The sequence below is a fragment of the Electrona antarctica genome (genome assembly GCF_951216825.1).
Source record: "Electrona antarctica genome assembly, chromosome: 6".
NCBI lineage: Eukaryota > Metazoa > Chordata > Actinopteri > Myctophiformes > Myctophidae > Electrona > Electrona antarctica.
In genome coordinates, this window is record NC_136811.1 from 22,255,880 (window position 1) to 22,280,349 (window position 24,470).

Here is a 24,470-nt window from a genome sequence, read left to right on the forward strand (position 1 = left end):
TTTTCTCCGTTTACCTCAGTTACGAGCAGGATTTTCATACTTCCATAAGTCGGAATGTTGGCGAGCTGCATGTCCTTGGTGGATCTTCTGCCATCCAAAGTTCGGATGTCATTTGTGACTTTGTTGTACCGCGTCGCTCCCGGCATAAACGTTTCTGACGTCAGGTAAACAGTGTGCGCTTGCGCTAATGATAGCAAAGTGTGTGTGCTGAGTGTGTGTGTGTGTGGGGTGGGGGGGGGGCGGGAAAACTCTTTCTCTTTAAAGTGAATGCTGATGGTGGAACTGGGATTTATGCTAACAGCTAGCTGCACTAAAAGAGTTAAAATATACAATACACAACACAAAATACGCAACTATTCTTTTTTTATTTCGTTATTTTCTTACCCCAGGAGTCCATTTATGTCTAATAGAGGGGCACACGCACATTACTTTGCCTTTTATTGCAAAATGGAATCCAGTGAGTTATGATCAAGGCATATATATATATATATATATATATTAGACTTTGGGGATGTACAACAGTACTTTAGTCAGCATTCTGGAACTCACAGATCATTCTATCCCCTGATACCGCCACAGATCTTCTTTTCTCTACTCTATCCTCTTCTCTCGACCATCTCTGTCCCCTCACCACCAGGCCTGCACGCCAAACTCCACCTGCCCCCTGGTTGTCGGACTCAGTGCGGACTGAGAGACGGAGCCTGAGAGCGGCTGAGCGCAAATGGAGAAAGGGCAACCTCCCGGAGGACCTTCTCACCTTCCAATCTCTCATTTCTACTTTTTCCTCCTCTCTATCAGCTGCTAAAGCTGCTTTTTTCTGCACTAAAATTCAGGCTTCTGCTTCCAACCCTAAAAAACTCTTTGAAACTTTCTCCTCTCTCCTACAACCACCACCCCCTCCTCCCTCCTCGTCCCTCCTCCCTGACGATTTCGCCAACTTCTTTGACAAGAAGGTGAACGATATCCGATCCTCCTTCCCTCCTCCCCCGGCTGGTGCCCTGCGCACTGCCCACACCCGTCTGCCTGCCACCCCCCCCTCTCTACCTTCATCTACTCCTCTTCCCCCCCCCATCCCCTCTCTATCCCACTTCTCTCCCCTCTCCCCTAACGAGGTCCTTCTCCTTGTTACCTCTAGTCGCCCCACCTCATGCTCTCTGGACCCGGTCCCATCCACTCTGTTGCAGTCTATTGCACCTGAACTTCTTCCCTTCTTAACCCACCTTATTAACACCTCTCTGACATCTGGCTACTTTCCCTCTACTTTCAAGACTGCCAGAGTCACCCCCCTCCTGAAGAAACCGACACTTGACCCCTCTGAGATCAAGAACTACAGACCGGTTTCCCTTCTATCCTTCCTATCTAAAACTCTCGAACGTGCTGTCTTTAAACAACTGTCCTCCTATCTCCACCAGAACAACCTCCTGGACTCCAACCAGTCTGGTTTCAAAGTGGGTCACTCGACAGAGACTGCCCTGCTGGCAGTGACGGAGTCGCTCCATGCCGCTAGAGCGAACTCTCTCTCCTCCGTCCTGATACTCCTGGACCTGTCTGCAGCGTTCGACACGGTGAACCATCAGATCCTCCTCTCCACCCTCGAGGGGATGGGTGTCTCAGGCTCTGCACTCTCCCTGTTTGCATCCTACCTGACGGGTCGCTCCTACCAGGTGATGCTGAGAGGGTCTGTGTCAGAACCACACAGGCTCACAACTGGGGTTCCCCAAGGCTCGGTTCTGGGTCCTCTTCTTTTCTCTCTCTACACTACATCTCTGGGTGCTGTCATCCACTCCCATGGCTTTTCCTACCACTGCTATGCCGATGACACCCAGCTGATCCTCTCATTCCCCCCCTCTGATACCCAAGTGGAGGCACGCATTGCTGCTTGTCTGGCTGACATCTCGGCGTGGATGTCGACAAACCACCTGAAGCTCAACCTGGACAAGACCGAGCTGATGTTCCTCCCGGGGAAGGGCTGTCCGCACCGAGACATGGCCATCACCATTGATAATGCTGTGGTGACCTCAACTCGGACTGCGAAAAATCTGGGTGTGACCCTGGACGATCAACTGACGTTCTCGGCAAACATCGCATCAGTGACAAGGTCCTGCAGATTCCTCCTCTACAACATCAGGAGGATTCGCCCCTTCCTCACGGAGAAGGCAGCCCAGGTGCTCATCCAGGCTCTCGTCATCTCCCGCCTGGACTACTGCAACTCCCTCCTTGCTGGTGCTCCGGCATCTGCCATCAGACCTCTGGAGCTTGTTCAGAAAGCTGCGGCTCGTCTGGTGTTCAACCGCCCCAAGTTCTCCCACACAACCATCCTTCTCCGTTCTCTACACTGGCTCCCCGTAGCGGCCCGCATCCAGTTCAAAACCCTGGTGTTAGCCTATAGGGCAGTGAAAGGAACAGCTCCTTCCTATCTCCGGGCTATGGTCGATGCCTACACCCCTGCCCGACCACTTCGGTCTGCCACCTCGGGGCGACTGATTGCCTCGTCACTCAAGGGTCCTTCTGGCCGATCCACACGGTCACGACTCTTTTCTGTTCTGGCCCCACAGTGGTGGAATGAACTCCCCACTGATGTTAGGACAGCAGAGTCACTGCCCATATTTCGCCGCAGGTTGAAAACCCACCTCTTCAGGAAACACTACCCTTCCTCTCTGCCTGACCTACTTGTTGTTAACTAGTTGTACGAACGCTTGTTTTCTATTGTTGTATTGTTTATTGGATCTTGTTTAGTCGATACACTTAATTGTTTTAGCTCATGCTCATTTGATTTAGCTATTTTGTCTCATCTGGTTAAGGAAATAGGTAGCTGATATATTGCACTTTTACCTTAGCGCTAGGTATACTCTTGGTTGCTTGTTTTTGCAGAAAATGCACTAAAAACTTCTGGTGATTAGTAGTTTTTGTTCCCTACCTATGTTGAATACACTTATTGTAAGTCGCTTTGGATAAAAGCGTCTGCTAAATGACTGTAATGTAATGTAATGTAATGTAATTCTCATTTATTTCTATGCCTTCTCATGTACCAATTAACTTATTATTTCCCTCAGTACTGATCACAGCCTACAACAAAAGGCAGGTTGGCGCACACATGTAGCATGCACACTACATCTGTGACATGTCTGCCACATGGTGTTCAAAAAATCACTTTAGAGGTACACGCTAAATTGGGCAGTCCTGTGTGTGTGTGTGTGTGTGTCTGTGTGTGTGTGTGTGTGTGTGTGTGTGTGTGCGACTGTGCGTGCATCTGTCTGTGCATGGGTTTTGAGTGGGTTGCAGTCCTGTCAAATGAATGTGTGCTGGGAAGCAGGCCGACAGACAGACGAGCTGACAGACAAAAGCGCACTCATCTCCTCTGTTCTTTTTTGTTATGTTCTTTTTTTCCCCCCCTGTTTTTTTCCTCTCTCTTCTCCACTGTGCCGCTCTGTCATCTCAGAGATGAGAGACGATTCCACGCTTTCTTGTTTGTCTGTCTGCCTTCAACATCTGTCTGCGTTTATCCCAGTCTCAGCCTCTCTCTCTCTCTCTCAGCCTATCTCTCTCTCTCTCTCTCTCTCTCTCTCTCTCTCTCTCAGCCTATCTCTCTCTCTCTCTCTCTCTCTCTCTCTCTCTCTCTCTCTCTCTCTCTCTCTCTCTCTCTGCCTATCTCTCTCTCTCTCTCTCAGCCTCTCTCTCTCTCTCTCTCTCTCTTCTTTCCTGTTTTCTAAATCCCGTCTGCCCTCTCCCGCACTTTCACTCTTTCCCTTTCTTCTCTGAACGCTTCCCCTTTTTCTGCCATATATTGCACCTCTAATTTTGTTTCCTCCTCATCTTCCGTCTTTCCCTCTGTTTTTCTCTCTATGTCTCGCTTCTGCCCTTCTTCCACTAGCCCCACCCCCCAGCCCCCCACACCCCAATCACTGTGGTGTCCCTCTGTGCCAGTCTGGCAGCTCCTCGGTGGCTCTGCGGGGTGCCAGCCTCACCCAGCCTGGTGTTCGCTCCCATTCTCCCTCCTCTCCGTCCATTCCCCTGCGCCTGCTGACTGATTCCAGGCCCTCCGTGAGCAGACAACCTGTGAGAATGGCCTGTAAACGTAATGAACGCTGCAGAATCATGTTCAGAACCCCCTGCTAGTATGACAAAGGTGTAGATGTCGGACTGGCTGGCAGCATGCTGTGGGTTGCTATTTGTAGGCAGGGTACACAATTGTGTGTGTGTGTGTGTGTGTGCGTGTGTGTATGTGTGTGTGTGTGTGTGCGTGCGTGCGTGGTGTGTGTCGAGTGTCTTTTTTTCTCCCTGCTGACATCTGTGGGCATCGTGTCGATTCGTGTGTATTTATCTCTATCTGCCTGACTCCACAGAGTCCACACTGTAAAATTTAAATCAGAGCCTAAAAATGAACATTCCAGGTATAATTGCCCTTCAGTATTTTTTTTGTCAAATATGTTTTTATTAAAGGTATTGTGACATTAAAAAAAAGTTTAGGTTTTCTGAGCTCAATTGCACCCCAAAAAACGGAACTTTTAACATTCAGTAGATTTTCTGTCGTCTGGGGTTTTCTGGCTCAAACAAGTACTCTGATTCTCCTGCTGTTTGTGATGTCACAGCCTGCAAATCCCGTATATGTCAATGGGATTTGCCAGCAGATGTCACTGTTTTCACTGTTTTGCCCGTTTTCATTGGCTCAAAAGGCTTCCAAACCCCAGAGAAGACTACAGAAAATCCACTGAATGTTCAAAGTTAAGGTTTTTTTTTGGGTGTAATTGAGGTCATAAAACCTAAAAGAAAAACTCCTGGAAAGGAGCCAGCTTAGGTGGTTCGGGCATCTGGTTAGGATGCCTCTCGAGCGTCTCCCTAGGAGGTCCTCGATGCACGTCCCACTGGGAGGAGACCCCAGGGCAGACCAAGGCGCAGATGAAGGGATTACATCGACTCACTGGCCTTGGAACGTCTCGGGATCCCCCAGTAGGAAGTCACTAATGTTGCTCTGGAGAGGGAAGTCTGGAGCTCTCTGGTGGAGCTGTTGCCCCCGCGACCCGACTACGGATAAGCGGTTGAAGATGGATGGATGGATGGATATATATATATTTTTTTCCTTTTATGAAAAAGACGAAAGGAAAGAACAAAAAGAAACCCCATAGTCCCTCCCACCCATACTGCTCAGTGACACCGCATAGAATAAAAGATCATAGTAAGATGATGAAATAGTCATGGAAAACAACAACATCTGAAATGATGATATACACTACAGTCAACCACATCAGTGGTATCCTGTCCATTAAGTGCTTCTACTCAAATAACGGACAAGGGGCAGCCAAACCTTATCAAATTGTCCCTCTTCGTTTTTTAAGAAGTACCTTATTCTCTCAAGGTGAAGTCATTTAATTTAGCCAATGTTTAAATGCAGGAGCCTCTTCCTTTCAGTGTGTCAAAAGTATTTTTTTGCTGTAATCGGACCATATGAGAGGAGTTGTTTCTGTGCTCTCGTCAACATAGAAATGGAGTCTGACAAACCCAGAATAATTAGTACAAGATCAGGCTCAATATGATTATGAATATTCAAAATATCAGAGAATGTCTCAAATATCTTAATCAAATATCTCTGTATCCGAGGGCAAAGGGCGAAGCTGTGAACATTTGCATCTATTGCATTACATTTGTCCCAGTGCAAAGAAATATCTGGAAATATCTTATGTAATTTTGATTTGGAATAATGGATGCCTCTCAGTATTGTGTGGTGTATGTTTACACCTATCTGTGGGCAGTGTGTGGCTGACTACGCTCCCCCTTCTTCTGTATTCTTCTGTATTGTCGGCCTGACTGTTGTGATGGCGATGATGAGGATGATGATGAAGATGTGCTTTGGCGATGGTGATGAGGCTGATGGAGAGACAACCATTGGCAGTTTGTTGTCAACCCCCCTGCCAAGATTGTATTAGTGGTAAATGAGTGAGCCCCCCCCCCACCCACTCAGCTGCAGGTTGTTGTCCTCTCTGAGATAGAATGCGGTCCCTACTCTCTTGGCTGTCGTCGTGTTTTAAAAGCTTGTGTTTAGATGTTTATTCCATCAACATCAGTTGGGTGATGGAATAAAACCACACACGCACACACGCACGTGTGCGTGCTAGCAACTAAATGAGAAGAACTGGGTATGTTTATCGTTAAGAACCATACCTCAAATGGATCTCGTTGTCATCATTTATATCATTTATCCTGAATTTGAATCTTGTTAGCCTCTTTGACCATTCCCCACTCAATCCAATTACAACGAGCTGCTTTGACACTAAAGATAGCTTCAGGGTTAACAGGGTAGCTAGCCTACAGGTTGGTGGGTGGGATGCGAGTCAAACAGCAGCTATGTGTTTGCCTCACATCCCACCCACCAACACACTGCAGGCCCAACCCTGTTGGACCTGGCTGTAAGCAACATGCTGACCTAGGATGCAGTATCCCAAACAACTCCCCATGATGAAACACAACACACACACACACACACACACACACACACACACACACACACACACACACACACACACACACACACACGCACCCCCTCAGTAACCCTGACCCCGGCCTGACCCTACAGGCTGGTTCAATCACTCAGAGAGAGAGAGAGTAGTCAGTCTGGCTTTATGGTGGAGGGGGAGTGAAGGGGGGCTGTCTAGACACTATCCTGTCTGTCTGGCTCTGATAATGTACACACACACACACACACACACACACACACACACACACACACACACACACACACACACACACACACACACACACACACACACACACGCACACACCTGAGAGACTGCAGGCCAGCTGTGGCTACAGGGGAGTGTGTGTATGTATGGACTAATGGTTGTTCAGGAGGGGACATGTTCAAACAGCTCAGTCACTCTCGATGAATACTTTAGCACCCACCCCTCTCCTTTTCTCCTGTTCATGAATATTTTATTGTCTGAAAATTCATAATATTATTTGGCTAGTATAGTTTAATATTCATTATATATCATCACAACGCCCTGATGTTTCTTCTTTCCTGTCTACTAAATTATATTCATAGGAAAAGAATTGATTGGCCAACGTTAGTCTCTTCTAGAGTCAAAGTCAAAGTCGCCTAATACTGCAGGCTCAGCATTGGACCTCATATCAATCTAAGCCAGCCGTTAAGCGCAGCTAACTTCGTGCTCAGTGTACAGATGTAGCTTAGCCACCGCAGAAGACCTCATTTTTTACTCCCACTTGCTGTGCTGCTGCACCGCTATCCTGCCTCACCTGCTCCACCTTAATATCCATGGTTAATCACGCAGATGGTGATGCATTAAGACATTGTGACGCACGAGCGCATTGCTTGACAAAAATTACGCATTGTCAACTCCGTTAGTAAGACCATTACTAACACTATCCCAAACCTATAACCTCACAGAAAGCCACAGGTGATTTTTAACCCGCAGCACAGATTAGTTGTAACCCGCCACGCATGTCGGGAGCCACGGGTGATTTTTAACCTGCAGCACGGGGGAATCTTAACCGGCCACTAACGGGATGTCTGACTTATGGGCAGTCCCCGACTCGACACAGTCCTTCCTTCCAAAGTGCAAATTAGGCCTTAGCTATGTCATTGCCTCTGCCAGGCCGGATGGGTCCATGTGTCCGTCTGTGAGCTGATCATCTCTGACCTGATGGTCTCCTTGTGTGTTTTTGTCAAATTGGTCTCATGGTGGAGCTATAACAGGGCCATGCAACCAAAATGATTTCCCCCCTGGATTCCTTAGATCATGACACTCCTCATATAGGCCCTGGCCTTTTGCGCTAGACTAGATTTTCCGCCATTTCGCGATTTCTTCAAAGCACACCTTTTGGTACTCCAAGTTGTCCAAAACTCTGCAAATCGGTACACATTATCTCTAGGGTCATGTAATCGAGATCAAAACTGACCCATTCATCCCCATACATACAGTACATGACCACCTGGGTCCATTATTTCACTCTCTGTGCAGTGAAAACGCCCCGTGTTTACGTGGGTATGGATATGTGTTGTCCTCCCTACATGCTGGATGGACTCTGCATGGTGAATCCTGGCTGGCCTAGTGTCTGAAGATGCCCTGACAGAACAGAGAACCATTAGGAGAAAGAGAGAGGGAATGGGGAGAGGAAAGAGAGAAATGAAATTTGAGACATTGGTATAATTGTTTGTTCTCCTGTCGCCATAGCCATCATAGCATGTCTGGCACCTCGCTCTCTTTTGCTCTCTCTCTCTTGCACGCACACACGCACGAACGCACGCACGCACGCACGCACGCACGCACGCACGCACGCACGCACGCACGTGTGCACACATCCACTCCTGACCCCTAGACACCTGGCTAATGGGCTTAGGATCCCACTATCCACACACAGCCCTCCTCTCCTCAGGGTGAAGCAACTAAACTAGTTCATTTATTTCGAGAGAGAGAGAGAGACAGAGAGAGAGAGAGAGAGAGAGAGACAGAGAGAGAGAGAGAGATAGTTGTATCTAGGCTGATATGTGCTGCATGCTGCTGACTGAGCTCACGCACAAAGACACACAAATTGCACAGACGCACACACGTACACAGCATAGTCTAGAGAGATTATTGCTGCGGCTGCCAGACTGATATCAACTGTCTAGACTTCACAGTGCGTGACTCTCAGGAGGTGTGTGTGTGTCATTTCCCCTTCTCTTTTCTCTCCTTCCTCCGTTACTTATTCAGCCATATTGCCTTTCTTTCGTCCTCCCTTCTTTCCATTCCGTCCCTTCATCCTTTTCTCTTTTGATCTCTCCTTCCTTCCCTTTCTCCCTTCAACTCTGAGCAGGACAGCTTTGTGTGTGTGTGTGTGTGTGTGTGTGTGTGTGTGTGTGTGTGTGTGTGTGTGTGTGTGTGTGTGTGTGTGTGTGTGTGTGTGTGTGTGTGTGTGTGTGTGTGTGTGTGTGTGTGTGTGTGTGTGTGTGTGTGTGTGTGTGTGTGTGTGTGTGTGTGTGTGTGTGTGTGTGGTGTGTGTCCACCCTTACTGCCAGTCTGTGACTGTGTGTGCGACTGTGCGTTTCCTCTCTCTCTTCCTTCACTGCCTCTCTTCTCTCTCTCTCCCTGTCTCTTTCTCCCTCCCACAGTGTGTGTGTGCACACACACTATCCACCTTCTTTCTCAGTCCCACTGCTTCACTCTCTCTGTGCCACTCTGTGTGTGTGTGTGTGTGTGTCTCTGTGTGTGCGCGTGTGAGTGCCAGCCAGGTCGCTGCCATGGCGCCCCGGCAGCTCCAGGCCTTGTTGATCGCGGCACCGTGCCCAAGGGTTACCATAGCAACGGCAGTGGCAGCAGGCAGGGCTGAGTGAGTGTGTTTCTGTACGCACACTACTAGGCAGCAAGGAGAGTGTGTGTGCGTGTGTGCGCCCACCCTTACTGCCAGTCTGTGACTGTGTGTGCGACTGTGCGTTTCCTCTCTCTCTTCCTTCACTGGCTCTCTTCTCTCTCTCTCTCCCTCTCCCTGTCTCTTTCTCCCTCCCACACACACACGTGCGTGCGTGCGTGCGTGCGTGCGTGCATGCGTGCGTGCGTGCGTGCGTCGTCAGCCTATGGGTCCCAGACCTCCAGTAGATAGGGGGTAGAGTGTCGGACAGGAGGCTGGGGAGAGGGCTCTGTGCCTGGGGAGTGTGGGAGAGTGTGGTGGGCAGCAGGCTGTGAACTCAGCAGGCCTCTAGCGAGGCTGGGCATCTCTGGACAGCAGGAGAGGAACTAGCAAGTCGGAACATAGAATGCTCTTTTTCTTTTGCACCTACTTGGCTAAATACCTACGTTTTTATATCTCAGTTTTTTTGTCCTTAACTGTCATAATTTGTTTCTCTTGATCATTGAAAATCTTTAAGGGATAAGACAAGAAGGAACATTGGAGAAAATAAATAAGGCTACTATTTAAAATGATATGGGACCTGTAAAAAGGATGAGATCATTTCTTCCTTCGAAAATTGAGAACTTTAGGCAATTTTGATGTTGAACAGCCTGAGGGATATCATCTAAAGCAGGTTTAGTTGGCAGTCTTGGCATCAAGTCTAAAGCATGTCTGTTCAGAGAGTGGGATTAGAGAGTGTGGAGCTGATCAGCCTGAGATGGAAGTCTTTAGTGAGCACTGAACAGTAGAGGTGGAATTAGGAACCCCTCTAGTTGGATATAGCACCAATCACCAATCAGTAATGCGGAAACTCCACAAGTGCTCTTCAGAAGTCAAGGTCTCACTTTTTAAAGCTTTCTGTACACCGTTGTATACTGCTCACCTGTGCTGTGGAGTAACTACAAGGCTAGCAGCATGCAAAAACTAAAAGTTGCATATAATGATGCATTTAGGTTGCTCTTGAGGGTACTACCAAGATGGCAGCCAGTCAGCTGTTTGAACTTGGTGGTTCCCACTGCCTACCTGGCAAGCCCTTTAACACATTCCGAGCATTATAGATGAGGCGCCATAGACTCCTGTAATGGCCGCGATCTTTAGCAGCGTTTATCTCGGAATTGAAGCTCAGATGAGGTGATATGAGTTGAGGCATGATATTAGGAGGTCAATAAAAACCTAGCGCGAGGCACCGGTTAGCAGATCAGTGCGTTTCATGCTAGTGAAGGGTCACATTGAGCGACGGAAACAGCGTTGGCTAATACTTCCAGTTCAAGAGCCGCGTCTCGATGCATTGTGAGCTGATGTAGAGGCTATTTTCAAACGGTCAAAATGTTTATAGGGCTGAAGTGGTTCATGTATGTTTTGTAATAGTAATCCAAAGCTATAAAGTAACTAGTAAAGCTGTCAAATAAATGTAGTAGAGTAAAAGTACAATATTTGGATCTGAGATGTAGTGGAGTAGAAGTAAAAGTACTGGAAATTGGAAATACCCCCAAATTGTACTTAAGTACAGTACTTAAGTAATTCTACCACCAATTCTACCACCACTGATGACCGCAATTTTATAGAATATCGTCAATGTCGGTATGTCCAACACTACTTTTAACCCAATCTGTGCCTAAACGAGATAATCTCGAGAATACTTGCCAAAACAAGATTTGATTAAAGAGCATTAATCCAGCTTTAAAAACAATATTTTTTATTTATTTTTACTCACATGGTAGAAACAGCCTACATCCGACGTGCACGTGTAGCACGCAGTTATTAGTCGTTTTCCTGCTCAAAATGGGCCTTTGCCTTTCACTGGCACTGGCCTCACGATCCCGCCTAGGGTAACTGGAGGGAATGTGTTAACAAAACGGGAAAAGGAACCTGTGTTATTATGTAATCACAAGCTCTTGTTAATACTTTCATTGGTTCCATATTCATTAAACCCACAGAACGACTTAAAAATAAAAAAGGAAAAGAAAATCGCAACGCGACCCGGCTATTTTCTTTTTTGCTACTTTTGTGTGAAACTCTTGTAAGGCCAAGCACGGCATTCATTTACGAAAAGCATAAAAAGTTGAAATGTGACAGCAACGCTATAACAGTTTCTGAAAGGATTCCAGACGTTCGCTTTTGTTCCATTTAAAACATGGATCGGAGTTGTTATTTATTTATTACCAGTTATCAACCTGGCATGGTGATTGGCTCTCTAATGACTGCCAGTATCTCTACAATCTACCTTGCTCACCCCCCCGTTTACTGTAGCAACGTCTGCTGCCAGCAGCCAGCTGTAGTTTTCTTTTCTTTTTTCCACTTTCTAATCATGAAATTTTAATGAAACTGTGGTATGTAAGGGAATGTGATAATGTACAGTAACATAATGTGATCTATGACACTAATAGGCCTTGGGTCTTCTGCCCACGACCACAGCACACCAGTGCCAATATCTCTCGGCATAGCACTCCCTCTCGACGTGCATTAGGCCTATTGCATAATCGCAGCGTCAATAACTAATTTCCAGACCACAACCCAGGTTTAATGAGGAATGGCTTTACGTTTTCAAAGATGGAAGTGAAGATATCGGGGCATAGATTGCAGCTAATCCAGCTTTACACTTACCCTGTTCTTCACCACCACTCACTCAAACTTTCGCATTCAACAACCTTTTTGGCCCCCCCCTAAAAAAAGAAGAAGAAAAAAAAAAAGCGTATAATGAAAAGGAATACCTTATAACACTTGAATTAATTGGCATCTAATGACATCTGTTCTCTTAAAGTGAAACATAAACTGCTGGCGTAGCGTTTGTTGCTGCTGTTTCTGCTTGGCTACAAGTTGAAGGCACAGTCTCTGTAGTCTGATACAAGTTGAAGGCACAGTCTCTGTAGTCTGATAAAAGAGGCATTTCCTTTTCTGGTGGGAGTAGCTGTACTGCTCTGAATAAATAAATAGCTAGTCAGTGCTACCCCAATCTGAGAACCCATCGCCAAGAAAAGAAAGGAAAAACAGCGCCCTGACGTTAGTCAACAGTCTGTCTCAAGAGACTAATGCTCCCCTGCTCCCCTCGCAGATCGCAGATCTGACATCACATTCAAATCTGATTTAAGTAGTTCATTTGCTCCACAATTATATTTTGGCTTAATGTTTTGCTTTCCCATGGCCATAATGATGTCCCTATCTTGGCAATCTTAAAGATACAGGAGTTAAAGCAATATGGCAGAGTTTGACTGTAAAGTGATTGTGTACCTCCTTACCTTGATATCCATATGCTGCTCATTTCTACAAGTAGCTTTGGTTGTTGCTGTGTGGGGGGGGGGGGGGGGAGACTAATTCAAACCCCTTTACATTCACTTCTTTTGTTCTTCTTCTTTTACACTAACTACAATATGAAGCATGTACATGGAACATGAAAGGACATTTAGAAAAGTCTTTGATACTGTAGCATTTTGTGATTTTCTATCTCTGACTGAGACCCCAATTTATATTGTAAAATCAATGTTAATTGAACTCTGAGAGTGTACAAATGGAACCAAATGGACCCATTAGGGTCCATTTGGTTCCATTTGTACACTCTCTGGAGTTACAGACCCATAAGGGTCCATTTGGTTCCAAACTATAATTTAGCTGGGGACCCCCTGGAACTATCTCAAGGACCTAAACTGGGAACTAAAATACTTTTTTTTAAATAATACTAGATTACAACATGCAAGATGAGTCAGTGTGGGTGCTAGTACTTCCGATTGGCTATCGTAACCATTACCTAAATTATATGCATGTGTCTGTGGCTGTAGGTCTTCACATTGTAGCATGTTTGGACAAAATAATTTGCGTTAGTCTTTAGTGTACTTGACAGGCTTATATACCAACAGCATAAATAACTTACTGATTTTATGGTGGCCAGGTGTCCATGACATTGATCATGTTGATCAATCATTGATTGACTGCATATCTTGAATTATTTCACATATCCGAGGCTATTTCTTATCACCTGTTTCTGCTCTGTTACGCACTAGTTACAACTATCCGTTTCTCTGCTGTCTGTCTGCTGTGTGACAGCATGTTTGCAGTGTCAGGTCAGCTGAACTGTCTGACCTCTCCCTCTCTCTCTTTCGCCCCCTCTCTCTTTCTGTCTGTCTCTCTCTCTCGCGGACACAGAGGCTTACACAGTCACACCCAGGTCAAAAGGGTGTGTGTGTCTGTGTGTGTGTGTGCGTGCACTCCACTTTGTTTATGCTCCCTTTCAGTGTGTCACATTGAATTGGACATGAAGGATAAGCTAATGCTGTTGTGACTGCGACCGATTCTTCACTCTCTTACAACAGGCCACTATCATGTCACTCCTCTACACTCTTATGATATGATACAGCGGAAGATTCACTTAGTCATCTGTTTTTCCACTTATCAATGTACACAGACCATCTCTGTCTGATGCTTAATTCTAGGAACATTTCGTAGCCGGGCCAGCCAGACATTGCAAACTTTAGTCCTAATCACAGGCCAACCGTGCTTGTAACACGAACCCTACGATTACGTTGTTCCTCTGGTTCACTATTTTGTTTTTACCACCATGCCTAAAAGGGCTTTATTTGTGTGCATTTCAACTTTTTTCATTGTCAGACTGCATTCTGAATGGTCACTTTCAGAGGCCTCCCCAGTCCCCACGCCACAGCAAGAGAAAATGTACGAGGGAAGCGACGTGCAATTACTTGAAATTACTCATGCTACAGAAAGCACAAGAGGGCTGGAGACACTGGCCTGATGTTGTTTTGACAAGCGGATTACGCTTGTAATAATAGTAGATTGGTGTTGGTAATGCAGACTGCTAGCACACGCTGTTCTGTGGTCTGTGCTTCTCCTGTACGGTAAGTTTCAGGACTGTACACAGTGTTCTGAGTGCCTGTGGGGCGGGATGGGACTGGAGCTCTCTCTCTCTGTCTGTCTGTCTGTCTGTCTGTCTGTCTGTCTGTCTGTCTGTCTGTCTGTCTGTCTGTCTGTCTGTCTGTCTGTCTGTCTGTCTGTCTGTCTGTCTCTCCCCTTTCCTCTCTCTACAACTACAATTTCCTTCCTTCCGTTACATGTTCCTTACTGTCTCTGCCGGCCTAACTGTCGCTCTTCCTCACTTTACACACCCCGCCACTCAGAAGAACAGCCAACCAACCAACCACTGTGTACTTGTGTTGTTATATCTGCGAAGAAGCCCCTGCTTGCTCCTCCACTTTCTCCTCATCTTGTGGTTCAGAATCCACAAAAAAAGCTACGGCAAAACTTTGTGTTTTTAAAGTTTGCGTTCCCTGGTGGACAATCAGGACATATTGTTCCTCTTCCCTGCATATTGCGGCTGTGTGGTAACAAAGAGGCTCAGTTTAAGGTTTTGTTTCTCTAAATGTTGGTTTTTCGTCGCCTACCCACACCCACCTCGGCGGGATGAAGAAGTCCTGTGTGAAACCTAGAAGTGTTTTGGCGTGCTGGGCTTTCAGGACTGCAGCGTCGTCTCATATTTAGCCGGCGTGGTAACAAAAGGCCCTGGTTAAGTTGGTTTCTCAGAACGTTGGCTCTCAGAATGTAACTCTCCCTCAGTCCCCTCCCTGTGGCTTCTGCGGTGAGCGCAGCACTGCTCTGTTTTGGGCGGGAGGCGCTCCCAAATGAAAACTTCACTCTAGGCCCTGAGAGCCAGGCTTATTTGAGACAGCCTAGTATAGTTTCTTCATGCAACGTACCATTCTTTGCCCTTTTACTAATGGGGTTGAACAGAGAGAGGGTTACATGGGTTTTTTAGAACTTTGCCTCTCTGAACGTAACTTTAGCTCGGTCCCCTCCCTTGTGGCTTGTTATGTGAATTATACAGGCCTGGTTTGTTGGCTTTTCTGAGCACACCATTCCTTACACTCTTATATGTGGTTAATGGCATTGCCACTTGCCAGGGTGTCTTTGAGGCTGGCTTCAGTTTTTCATTCACTCTTAACGGCTTGTTCATTCAACAGTTTGACGCTGTATCAAAAGGGACGGTTTGTCTGGCTTCAGTCTATTGGAGTTACTGTAAGAACCTCATCCATTTCCTATTACATTAGTGCTTTAATGAAGGGGTTGCTTAAGTTGGGTTTATGTTCTAATGTTGGGAACCTAGGTTAGAAACAGATGGCTAGGTTAGGTTTCACTGTGTGCAATTCTTCAGTTTGCTATTATGTCTTTAGTTCTAACTTTTGTTCCAAGCACATCGTCGTTCCGCTGCCTGGCATGCATCATTAAGATTGTTCTTGTGTTTTATTTTCTTGCTAAAACAATCCAGAAGCTGTCCCACTGTTCCGACAGATGGGCCAAGTCAGTCTCGGTAGTTTCATCCTGTGCGCTCCACTCTTTATTTGTTGATGTTGCAAAGAATCACTATCGTTTCTGTTGGCTTTTGTTTGTATTTTTTGTTCAGAGTACCTCATTCCTTCACTTTAATGTCGGTTGGTTTGATTGGCTTGGGTTTCATTCTAAGCAACCAGTTTTTTTTTTTTTTTTATGTGGTTGAGGTCGGTGGGTTGGGTAGGGCTGGCTTCCCTCCTCTGGTTCTGGCTCAAGCCCTCCCCTGTGGCCACTGTGGTGCAGGAGAGGCAGGTTTAGGTGGGTTTACATTTCAGCTCTGACTCAACACAACCACTCTAATCCAGATGAATAAACAGCACAGGATTACCAAGGCTGGGCTGATTTGGGAGAGGTTGGGTTAAACTGGACTGTACTGGATTGGCTTTAACCCATTCAGGCCTGACGTCGAAATTTAAAAAAAAAAGTTTTCTAAATCATGACAATTTTCTGAAAGATTTGAGGCACATTTTAACGATTTTTCAAAAATAGCAGACCTACAAGTTCATAGCGCGCCACTCGGTGGCGCGCTATGAGCTTGTAGATCTGCTATTTTTCAATAGCTAAATTATAACATAATGTTTGAAACACCAAAAGGGGTTCCCGCCAAGAATGGGTTAAATGCTTCTTATATACCAGCAGTATTTCTTTTTTTTAGGTTTAATGTTTTTGTCTCGCAACTCGTTTCCAGGAAGAGATTTTCATATTTCTGTGTGCCTATTGACTATTATGTCTTTCCTACTGCCCCCCTATGACTGGTGTGTGGGTAGTTTACCAGATCATGGCTGACTGAACTGTGGTGAAATGTACCTTCTCTCAGAAACCTTTTGCGATTCTGTTCAGTTGAAACGAGGCATTGTAGCTGAATTTCTCATGTACACTGTGTCATTGTCCTAATTAGGACACACACACACACACACACACACACACACACACACACACACACACACACACACACACACACACACAGACAGAGTGACAGTGTCCAGCAATGAGTAAGAGTGTGAGTCAGAGGTCAGACTGGGAGCCAGGACCAGACAAGGTCAAGATTCCTCCTCAGAACAAGCCGAGGACGAACAACAAAGAGCTCTCAGACAGCAGGCAGGGAGAGGAGGAAGGAGAAGCACAGAGGAAGGGAGAGGAGAGACTGAAAGAGACCCAGAGTGGGAAGGGAACGAGAGGGTGGAGTGAAGGACAGAAGGAATGATGGTGGGCAGGAGAGGAATGCAGGAAGAAAAGAGTGCAGAGGTAGGAAGAGAGAGAGGAGAGGGGAGGGGACTGGGGAGTCAGAGAAGAGTGGAGGAGGAGGTAAGATAGAGGGAGAGTTGAATTGAATTGAGTCAGAGAAAGTAAGTGACAGTGGGTGAGAATACAGTAAATGGATTGACAAAGAAAAAGGAGAGAGAGAGAGAGATACGAAGGAAGGGGAGGCGGGACGTTGAAACAATGAACAAGAGGAGAGACACAGTCGAGACAGTAAGGCATCATTCTTGTGTGTCCTAGCATTGCCCTTGACCCGTCACTTCAACTCTAGACCTGCGTGCGTGCGTGTGTTTGTGCGTGCGTGCGTGCGTGCGTGCGTGTGTTCGTGCGTGCGTGCGTGCGTGCGTGCGTGCGTGCGTGCGTGCGTGCGTGCGTGCGTGGGCACTGACTGTTGTTTGACGAGGGAAACCAACACACTACAAAAATCCACTTCTAGTTTAGCTCCCTGCAGCTCCCCCTCTCATTCTTCTCTGATTTAGGCTATTCTCTGTAAAACGTGTAGGCTGAGAGGCACACACTGACACATGCACACACATGCACACACTGACAGGCTGACTGGGACTATTAAGTTAACCTCCACTGCCCTCTGCTGGTCAGCACAGAACATGACACGCTGTCATTGCTGGGGGGGGGGGGGTACACCTATTCTTTTTTCTTTTCTTTTTTTTATAAAGATATTTTTGGGGCTTTTTGCCTTCATTGATACTTCACAGTACGCTCCCGGGACACCTATTCTATCCATGAACACCAAAAGTGAACTTTACAATGAAGTGTAAAATTCCTGCTCTTTCTAACCCGACATCTTTCTCTCTGCATGCGTTTGCAGCTGAACTGGAGTTTGTCCAGATTGTCATCATCATCGTGGTGATGACGGTGATGGTGGTGGTGATCATCTGCCTCCTGAACCACTACAAGCTCTCCACATGGTCCTTCATCACCAGACAGAGCCAGGCCCGCCGGCACGACCACACCCTGCAACAGGTCAGAGGAACACCATGCCAAGTTGTGTGTGTGTGTGTGTGTGTGTGTGTGTGTGTGTGCGTGTCCGTGTGCGTGCGTGCGTGCGTGCGTGCGTGCGTGTGTGTGTGTGTGTGTGTTCGAGTGTATGAGACAGAAGCCTGATTTATACTTGGTTGCACATCGTGTCGTGCGCCAAAAATACTTTGGGTATGCGACACTGGCACGCATCTAAGTATAAATTCCAGACAGAGAGACACAGAGAGGATCCCGTGGTAATACTAGCAGTGCCTCTCTTCTACGTCTCCAGAACGGGGAAGGCAGAGTTAACTACTTTGCATCCGCCGGGGCTCCGTTGAGCACAATCAGTGCTTTTTAACAGAGCCAGTGTCCCTGCATGCTGCCCCAGTTAGGAGCAGAGAGCAGCCTCAGCTGCCTCCAGTCTGCAGGTGAACTATAGCGCGCTGAAGTGCAGCACTAGCTCCCGTGTAGACTGTAGAGCCTCACTCTACCGCCAGCCATGCCTTGATGTTTAATTCACCGCACCGATGTGTCTAGACAGCTGGCTGCTCTGCCCCCGTGCAAACATGACGACACACGGGGCACGCACGCAGGCACGCAGGCACGCAGGCAGGCAGGCAGGCAGGCAGGCAGGCAGGCACGCACGCACGCACGCACGCACGCACGCACGCACGCACGCACGCACGCACGCACGCACGCACGCACGCACGCACACACACACACACACACACACACACACACACACACTCCTATACACCAGTAAGACGCCTGAGGGCGAGAAGCGATCCGCATCTGCCTCGTTAACGGTAGACTGCTGGCATGGGGGGTCAGATCAACATGGAATGAATTCTAAGGAGCATGTCTTGAGTGTACAGGGTTTGATGAGGTCAGATCAACATATGGAATGTCAGAACAGATCAGCTCCATACAGTATATGGAGATCTAAGGGTGGTAGCGGGGACATTCTCTTGAGGGTACAGGGTTTGATGAGGGCCCAGGTAGGACCGGGCCTTACTTTTCTGCCTGTTTCGGCTGCCGGGCGTGGCTGCACCAATAACTTTGGGGCCTGTCTAGGGTTTGAAATTCCGCTGGATATGACGTAAATTAAACATCAATTAAACGCCATTGACATTGAAGGGAAAACTTACATCATATGTAAACGAGCAAATCGCCTAACCAATCACATGTTGGTGGGAGCGTTTGACCAATAAGGAACCACCTTATGTACCTTTGAATGTCAAATGTCCGCTAATAAATTGATGACAAGAGCGCCCCTCATTTTACACGTAATGTATGTATCAACCCCTGTTAGTGGCTAACAGGTTACATCATCATGACCTAAAATAGACACTATGCCTATTTGCTCAGACTCTATGACGTAAAATTCTCCATTCATTGTCAATGTGAATTTAATGTTTGTGTAGGACGGAAATCTACACTAATAGGTGAATATAGGAGGGGCTAGCGCCCATCAGAAAATAAAAATAAATATATACAGGTACAGGCGCTGCGGCTTTAAGAAACGTAGGCGGTCTCAAACCGGTCAAATGCCGTTCAGTGTAAGCAGGAAGCGACTCTGTGTAGTTACGCATTCCCCAACGCGTATATCTATTCTACGTCCGAGCATAGACATGGTAACGCCCCGCCTGCCTCTGATTGGCCTACCGACACCTTGCCTGTCCTCCGAGATGCAAGGGTACTCCGTGGTGGGAAATAATACAAGTACAAGAGAATGGCAACACGTGACAGTAACTTGTAACTTTAATTTTTGTAGAAGAGGCAAACTAATATTTTTTGTGCCGTTTGCTTTGATTGAATAATTGATTGAACACGTATGTACTATGATTTGATTTGGCTGTGTTCTAAAGTGTTGATTATCGTGTATTCATCTAATTATAGTAAACTAATACTATTATACTAAAAAAGATAAAGATCAAGGTATTAATCTAATTATAGTAAACTAATACTGTTATACTAAAAAAGATTTTTACAGTACAATAATCTTTCAAGTTTACACATGTATACAAATAAACAGGCCAACGGCATAAACAATATTAGTTTGCCTCTTCTACAAAAATAATTCATTCTCGTACTTTATTTATTTCCCACCACAAAGTAACCTCGCAGCAGGCGGGGCGTAACCATGTCTATGCTCGGAAGTAGAAAAGATATATGCTTCCACAACAGATGGAACGAAAAAATTAAACATTTAGCGCGATTGAAGAAGAGATCTAGCGCTTGATCCATCATGCGGGTAAAACGCTGAGGAACGCTCAGAATGGAGGGTTTTTTTCCCGCTAATTGTCCAGTAATCAATGGATTATCATCATTATATTATGGTCAGAAAACGGCTTGGGTGGAATTCGCCCATTTTTTACCGATGTCAACCTGTCCTGGACATATGGCATGCTGGGCATTGCTGGCTGTCTCACTTTTTTCCACATACTGCTGTCTGTCTGTCTGTCTGTCTGTCTGTCTGTCTGTCTGTCTGACTAGAGGTATGTAATAATTAGGGATGTCCCGATACACTCGTTTCTGATCCGATCCCGATACCACAACTTTTCTGTGTTAGCCGATACCGATATCGAATACCGATACCATATTATATAATAATAATAAAAAAAGAAAAGATATCTTATTTTAAAGATTTTTTTGGGCGTTTTTTGCCTTTATTGATAGGGTACAGTAACTAGACAGGAAAGGGGGAGAAAGATGGGGAGTGACACGCGGCAAAGGCCGTCGGGCTCGGGAGTCGAACCCACGGCACGCTGTCTGGCTGGCAGCCTAGGACGGTGCCCAGACAGCTAACCGTCCGGGCCAAAGGATATCTTATTTTGAAGTCCAACAACCGGGAATAGTGTTCATAGCTATCTAGCTATATATCTCGTGTTGTGTTTATAGCAGACTACTCACTCAAATGTGCACTTGCAGTTTGGGCAACTGGAAAGCAAGCTCCACATGCCCCAACATTATATTTACCTGCCATAGTTTCAACCCCTTACCCCTGTATCGGATCGGTGGTTAGACTGGCATATTTGCCGATACCGATATGACCAAATAAGGGGCCGGTCTGATACTTTTCCGATACCGATAAAGTATCGGGACATCTCTAGTAATAATATCTGTATCTGTTTATCTAATTGATGATTAGACAAACGATGATGATGTATAAGAGCCCCACTTCACACGTATGTGATTTTTATCTGTATGTTATATGTACAAGACAATACTGTGTCTTTCTGTACATCTGTCTGTATGCACAGTATGTCTTTTATTTTCCTGTTTCCATCTCTCTCGTCTTTCTTATCACTATGGGCTGTGTACAATAATGAAAATAATGCATTTTAACAAAAAGTAAACAAAACTTGAAAATGAGCTAGATCTTGGGAAACAGCATCAAGTGACCAGCCTGTGACATCATCTATGACGTATCTATGAAGTATGACTCCAAATTTGGGCAAGGTTACATATTGAATGACAACATTAATGTTAAATATAACAAAAAATAACCAAGTGTAAATGTTGTTGTATGCATGCTGTCCTACCAGCAGCATGCATAAAAGGTTTGGTACTGATAGGTCCAACGTTTTGGTTTGCGAGATTAGCACGGGACGAGACACGCACACACGCACGCCCGCACGCACGCACGCACGCACGCACGCCCGCACGCAATCATGCCTGCATGCAAGCCATGCATGTACTGTACTGCTTTTGCTCCAAACGAGCATAAAAAACAACTAGAAATTGAGCTAATTTGTCTAAATTTTAGTTCCATTCTCTGTTACGTCTTTCTCCTTTGTTTAACAGAGACAAGGTCCTGACTCCTGAGTCAAACATAGTGGGAGAAAAACAGCCATTATTTGATAGTCCTTTTCTTTTGTGGCTTTCTTGTGGCTTTCCTGCTGTAGGTTTGTTTGTGCTGGGTCTAACTGCCATTTGTGGTACCCACACTAAGAAAGGGTGCCAGATTTAGGTTCGAAGCGGCAAGCTTTCCCCAGAACTTTTGTTTCATCTCCCACTTCCTAGTTAAGATGTTTGTTTTTGTCTGCACTCTGCAGTATCTTCCTGTTTTGGAGTTTCTGAGTGTGCCCGTTCTCTTTGTTGTTGCAGTCTGACTTGTATTTTGTCCATGAAATGCAGAGCCCGTTTAATCCTCCATAAAATTCTGAAGCAGTTGGCATTTATATTTTTCAGGCAAAAATGTTCAAGGCTTTTTTTTTGCTTTTTTTTTTACAACATGGCCGAAAACAGAAGATCTAAGAACTCACACCACTTTGCATTGCTACACTACACGTTGTGAGCTTGTAGATTTTACGCCATGCGATGCCATTGCAGGACAAGGTGTAAAATAGGGCTGTGTGAAGTGGTTAATGTGTCATATCCACTGTTGCATGTGTTTCTGCTGTGCATCCAAGCATAAAGCTCACTCTGGTGACTGTGCTGTTCTCTCCTGTGTCACTCTGCAGGATGGCTGCTTGTGGCCTTCGGATGGTGGCTCTCGGCAAGGTGCCTCTGAGGTAAGACTGCTAGCACTGACCCCTGTCATAGTCTCTGTCTCCCTGAGACCTTGTGTGTTCAAAGCCGTAACTGTTCTGGAAATGGGGGGGGGGGGGGGAGGAAGAAAGAACCTATGTTCCATTGGATGCAATGTATTTATTATTTAGTCATAATTTTCATTGGTTAAATATTTATAAAACCTTCACACTTAACCACTTGCTTTCACTTAAAAATAAATAAATATTAAAAATTGCTGCAAATGAGCTTGTAGGTCGGCTGTTTTTGCTACTTTAGTCAGTGATTGTGTGACGTATTAGGGGAAAAAACACCTAAAAAGTTGAGATATGGAGGATTCCGGGCCGACAGCAACGCCATGCTGTTAAACCTGTCTGTCTGTCTGTCGGAGACACCTGAACCCTGTCACGTTGTCTTCCTGTCCCAGACACTGTCTGAGCCACAGAGAGAAGGGAGAGAGACAGAGAAGCGATGTGGCAACGTGGCACAGCCCTGAGAGATCTAGAAAAAGACAGGGCGAGACAGACAGACACAGAGATGGAGAGAGAGAGAGAGAGAGAGAGTGTGGGTGGCAGAGAGATGCAGTGGGGGGGGGGTCTTTTTGCCTGAGGGGGGATGCTTTTTGGTGCGTCATTAATCACCAACACCTCCCCTGACACTGTCTAGACAGCCGTCTGAGAGCTGCCCCGCTCTGCTCTAGTCTCTCTCCTCTGCCCCCCTTCTCTCTGCTCTAGTCTCTCTCCTCTGCCCCCCTTCTCTCTGCTCTAGTCTCTCTCCTCTGCCCCCCTTCTCTCTGTGTGTGTCTGTGTGCTGTTTATTTTTCCGTCTGTCACGCTCCCTAGTCATGTCAGTAGGGGCCGCCTATTAGAGCCACAGTGGCTAATTGAAATCATTTTCCTCCGATAATGGTTGGCTGCAACAGAAGTGCGTTGAAAACTAGAACAGTCTTAGAAGGAAACATTAACTGTGGCTTCAGAATGTAGAATGACGACAAGTATGATGGGGTAAAATGGACTCGATAAACGGCGTGAAGTATTAAATGCAATGTCTGGGTGCAGACAAGAAGCAGTGCTTTGAAATGTCCTTACCACTTTGGATTACAGCTCCCTTTTAGCATAATTGCAGTGTAATTAGCGAGTAACAAATCTGTAGCAAAATTTGAAATGCTGGTGCTGCCAGCAAGCCCATCATTCCTCATAGTCACACGACATATCGACTGGTTTAATTGTGGCACAGAAAATGACCATTGGTCATTGCAACATCAGTTCTGGTGCTGCCTCGTCCGTTTCTGTACAATAACCGATCACTGATAAGTTGTGGTTGTGCCACAGTAATGACTCAAATTAGTCTTTTTAAAATGTACTTTATATATCTTTTATTTCCCATATGGGATCAATATTATGCACACTTTTTGTGTGTCATTGCAAGGCATTTCACTAGTCGAGTATAGTTAAGGCATCCTTAATATTATATTTATATATATATTTATAACCAGTTATAAATATATGACATGACATATACCTGTATATATAAAATATAACCCATATTGTTGCTTCCTTCCAGGCTTCCACTACCTTCCATATCTCTCCCTCTCTCTCTATGTTCTTTCTCTCTCCCTCTCACTTTATAAAAAGTCTATTCTGATGCTTCAGAGAGATTTTCAATCTCTTGTGTGTCTCTGCAGGTGTTGTATGCTCCGCAGGCCAGAGAGCGATTCACAGCGCCCTCTTTCATGCAGAGAGATCGCTTTAGCCGCTTCCAGCCCACCTACCCGTACCTGCAGCACCAGATTGACCTGCCGCCCACCATCTCGCTGTCAGACGGAGAGGAGCCCCCTCCCTACCAGGGCCCCTGCACGCTGCAGCTCCGCGACCCCGAGCAGCAGATGGAGCTCAACCGCGAGTCGGTGCGGGCCCCGCCCAACCGGACCATCTACGACAGTGACTTGATCGACATGGGGGGCGGCGGTGGGGGTGTCGGGGGCATGGCGGGCGTGGGAGGAGGCGGAGGCC

General features: G+C 46.3%; 1 protein-coding gene across 2 annotated transcripts in view; it reads left to right on the forward strand.

Moving 5' to 3' along the window:
• The window catches only part of LOC306924302 (low-density lipoprotein receptor class A domain-containing protein 4-like), a 157,111-nt gene that overhangs the window by 125,645 nt on the left and 6,996 nt on the right, over positions 1 to 24,470 (forward strand). For both annotated transcript variants that reach the window (XM_079502771.1, XM_079502772.1), the window contains 3 exons: positions 17,795 to 17,949; positions 22,413 to 22,463; positions 24,143 to 24,470. The exon at positions 24,143 to 24,470 is cut by the window's right edge and continues 6,996 nt beyond it. In XM_079502771.1, the coding sequence (XP_079358897.1) occupies positions 17,795 to 17,949; positions 22,413 to 22,463; positions 24,143 to 24,470 (534 nt within the window). The remainder of the gene's footprint in view (positions 1 to 17,794; positions 17,950 to 22,412; positions 22,464 to 24,142) is intronic.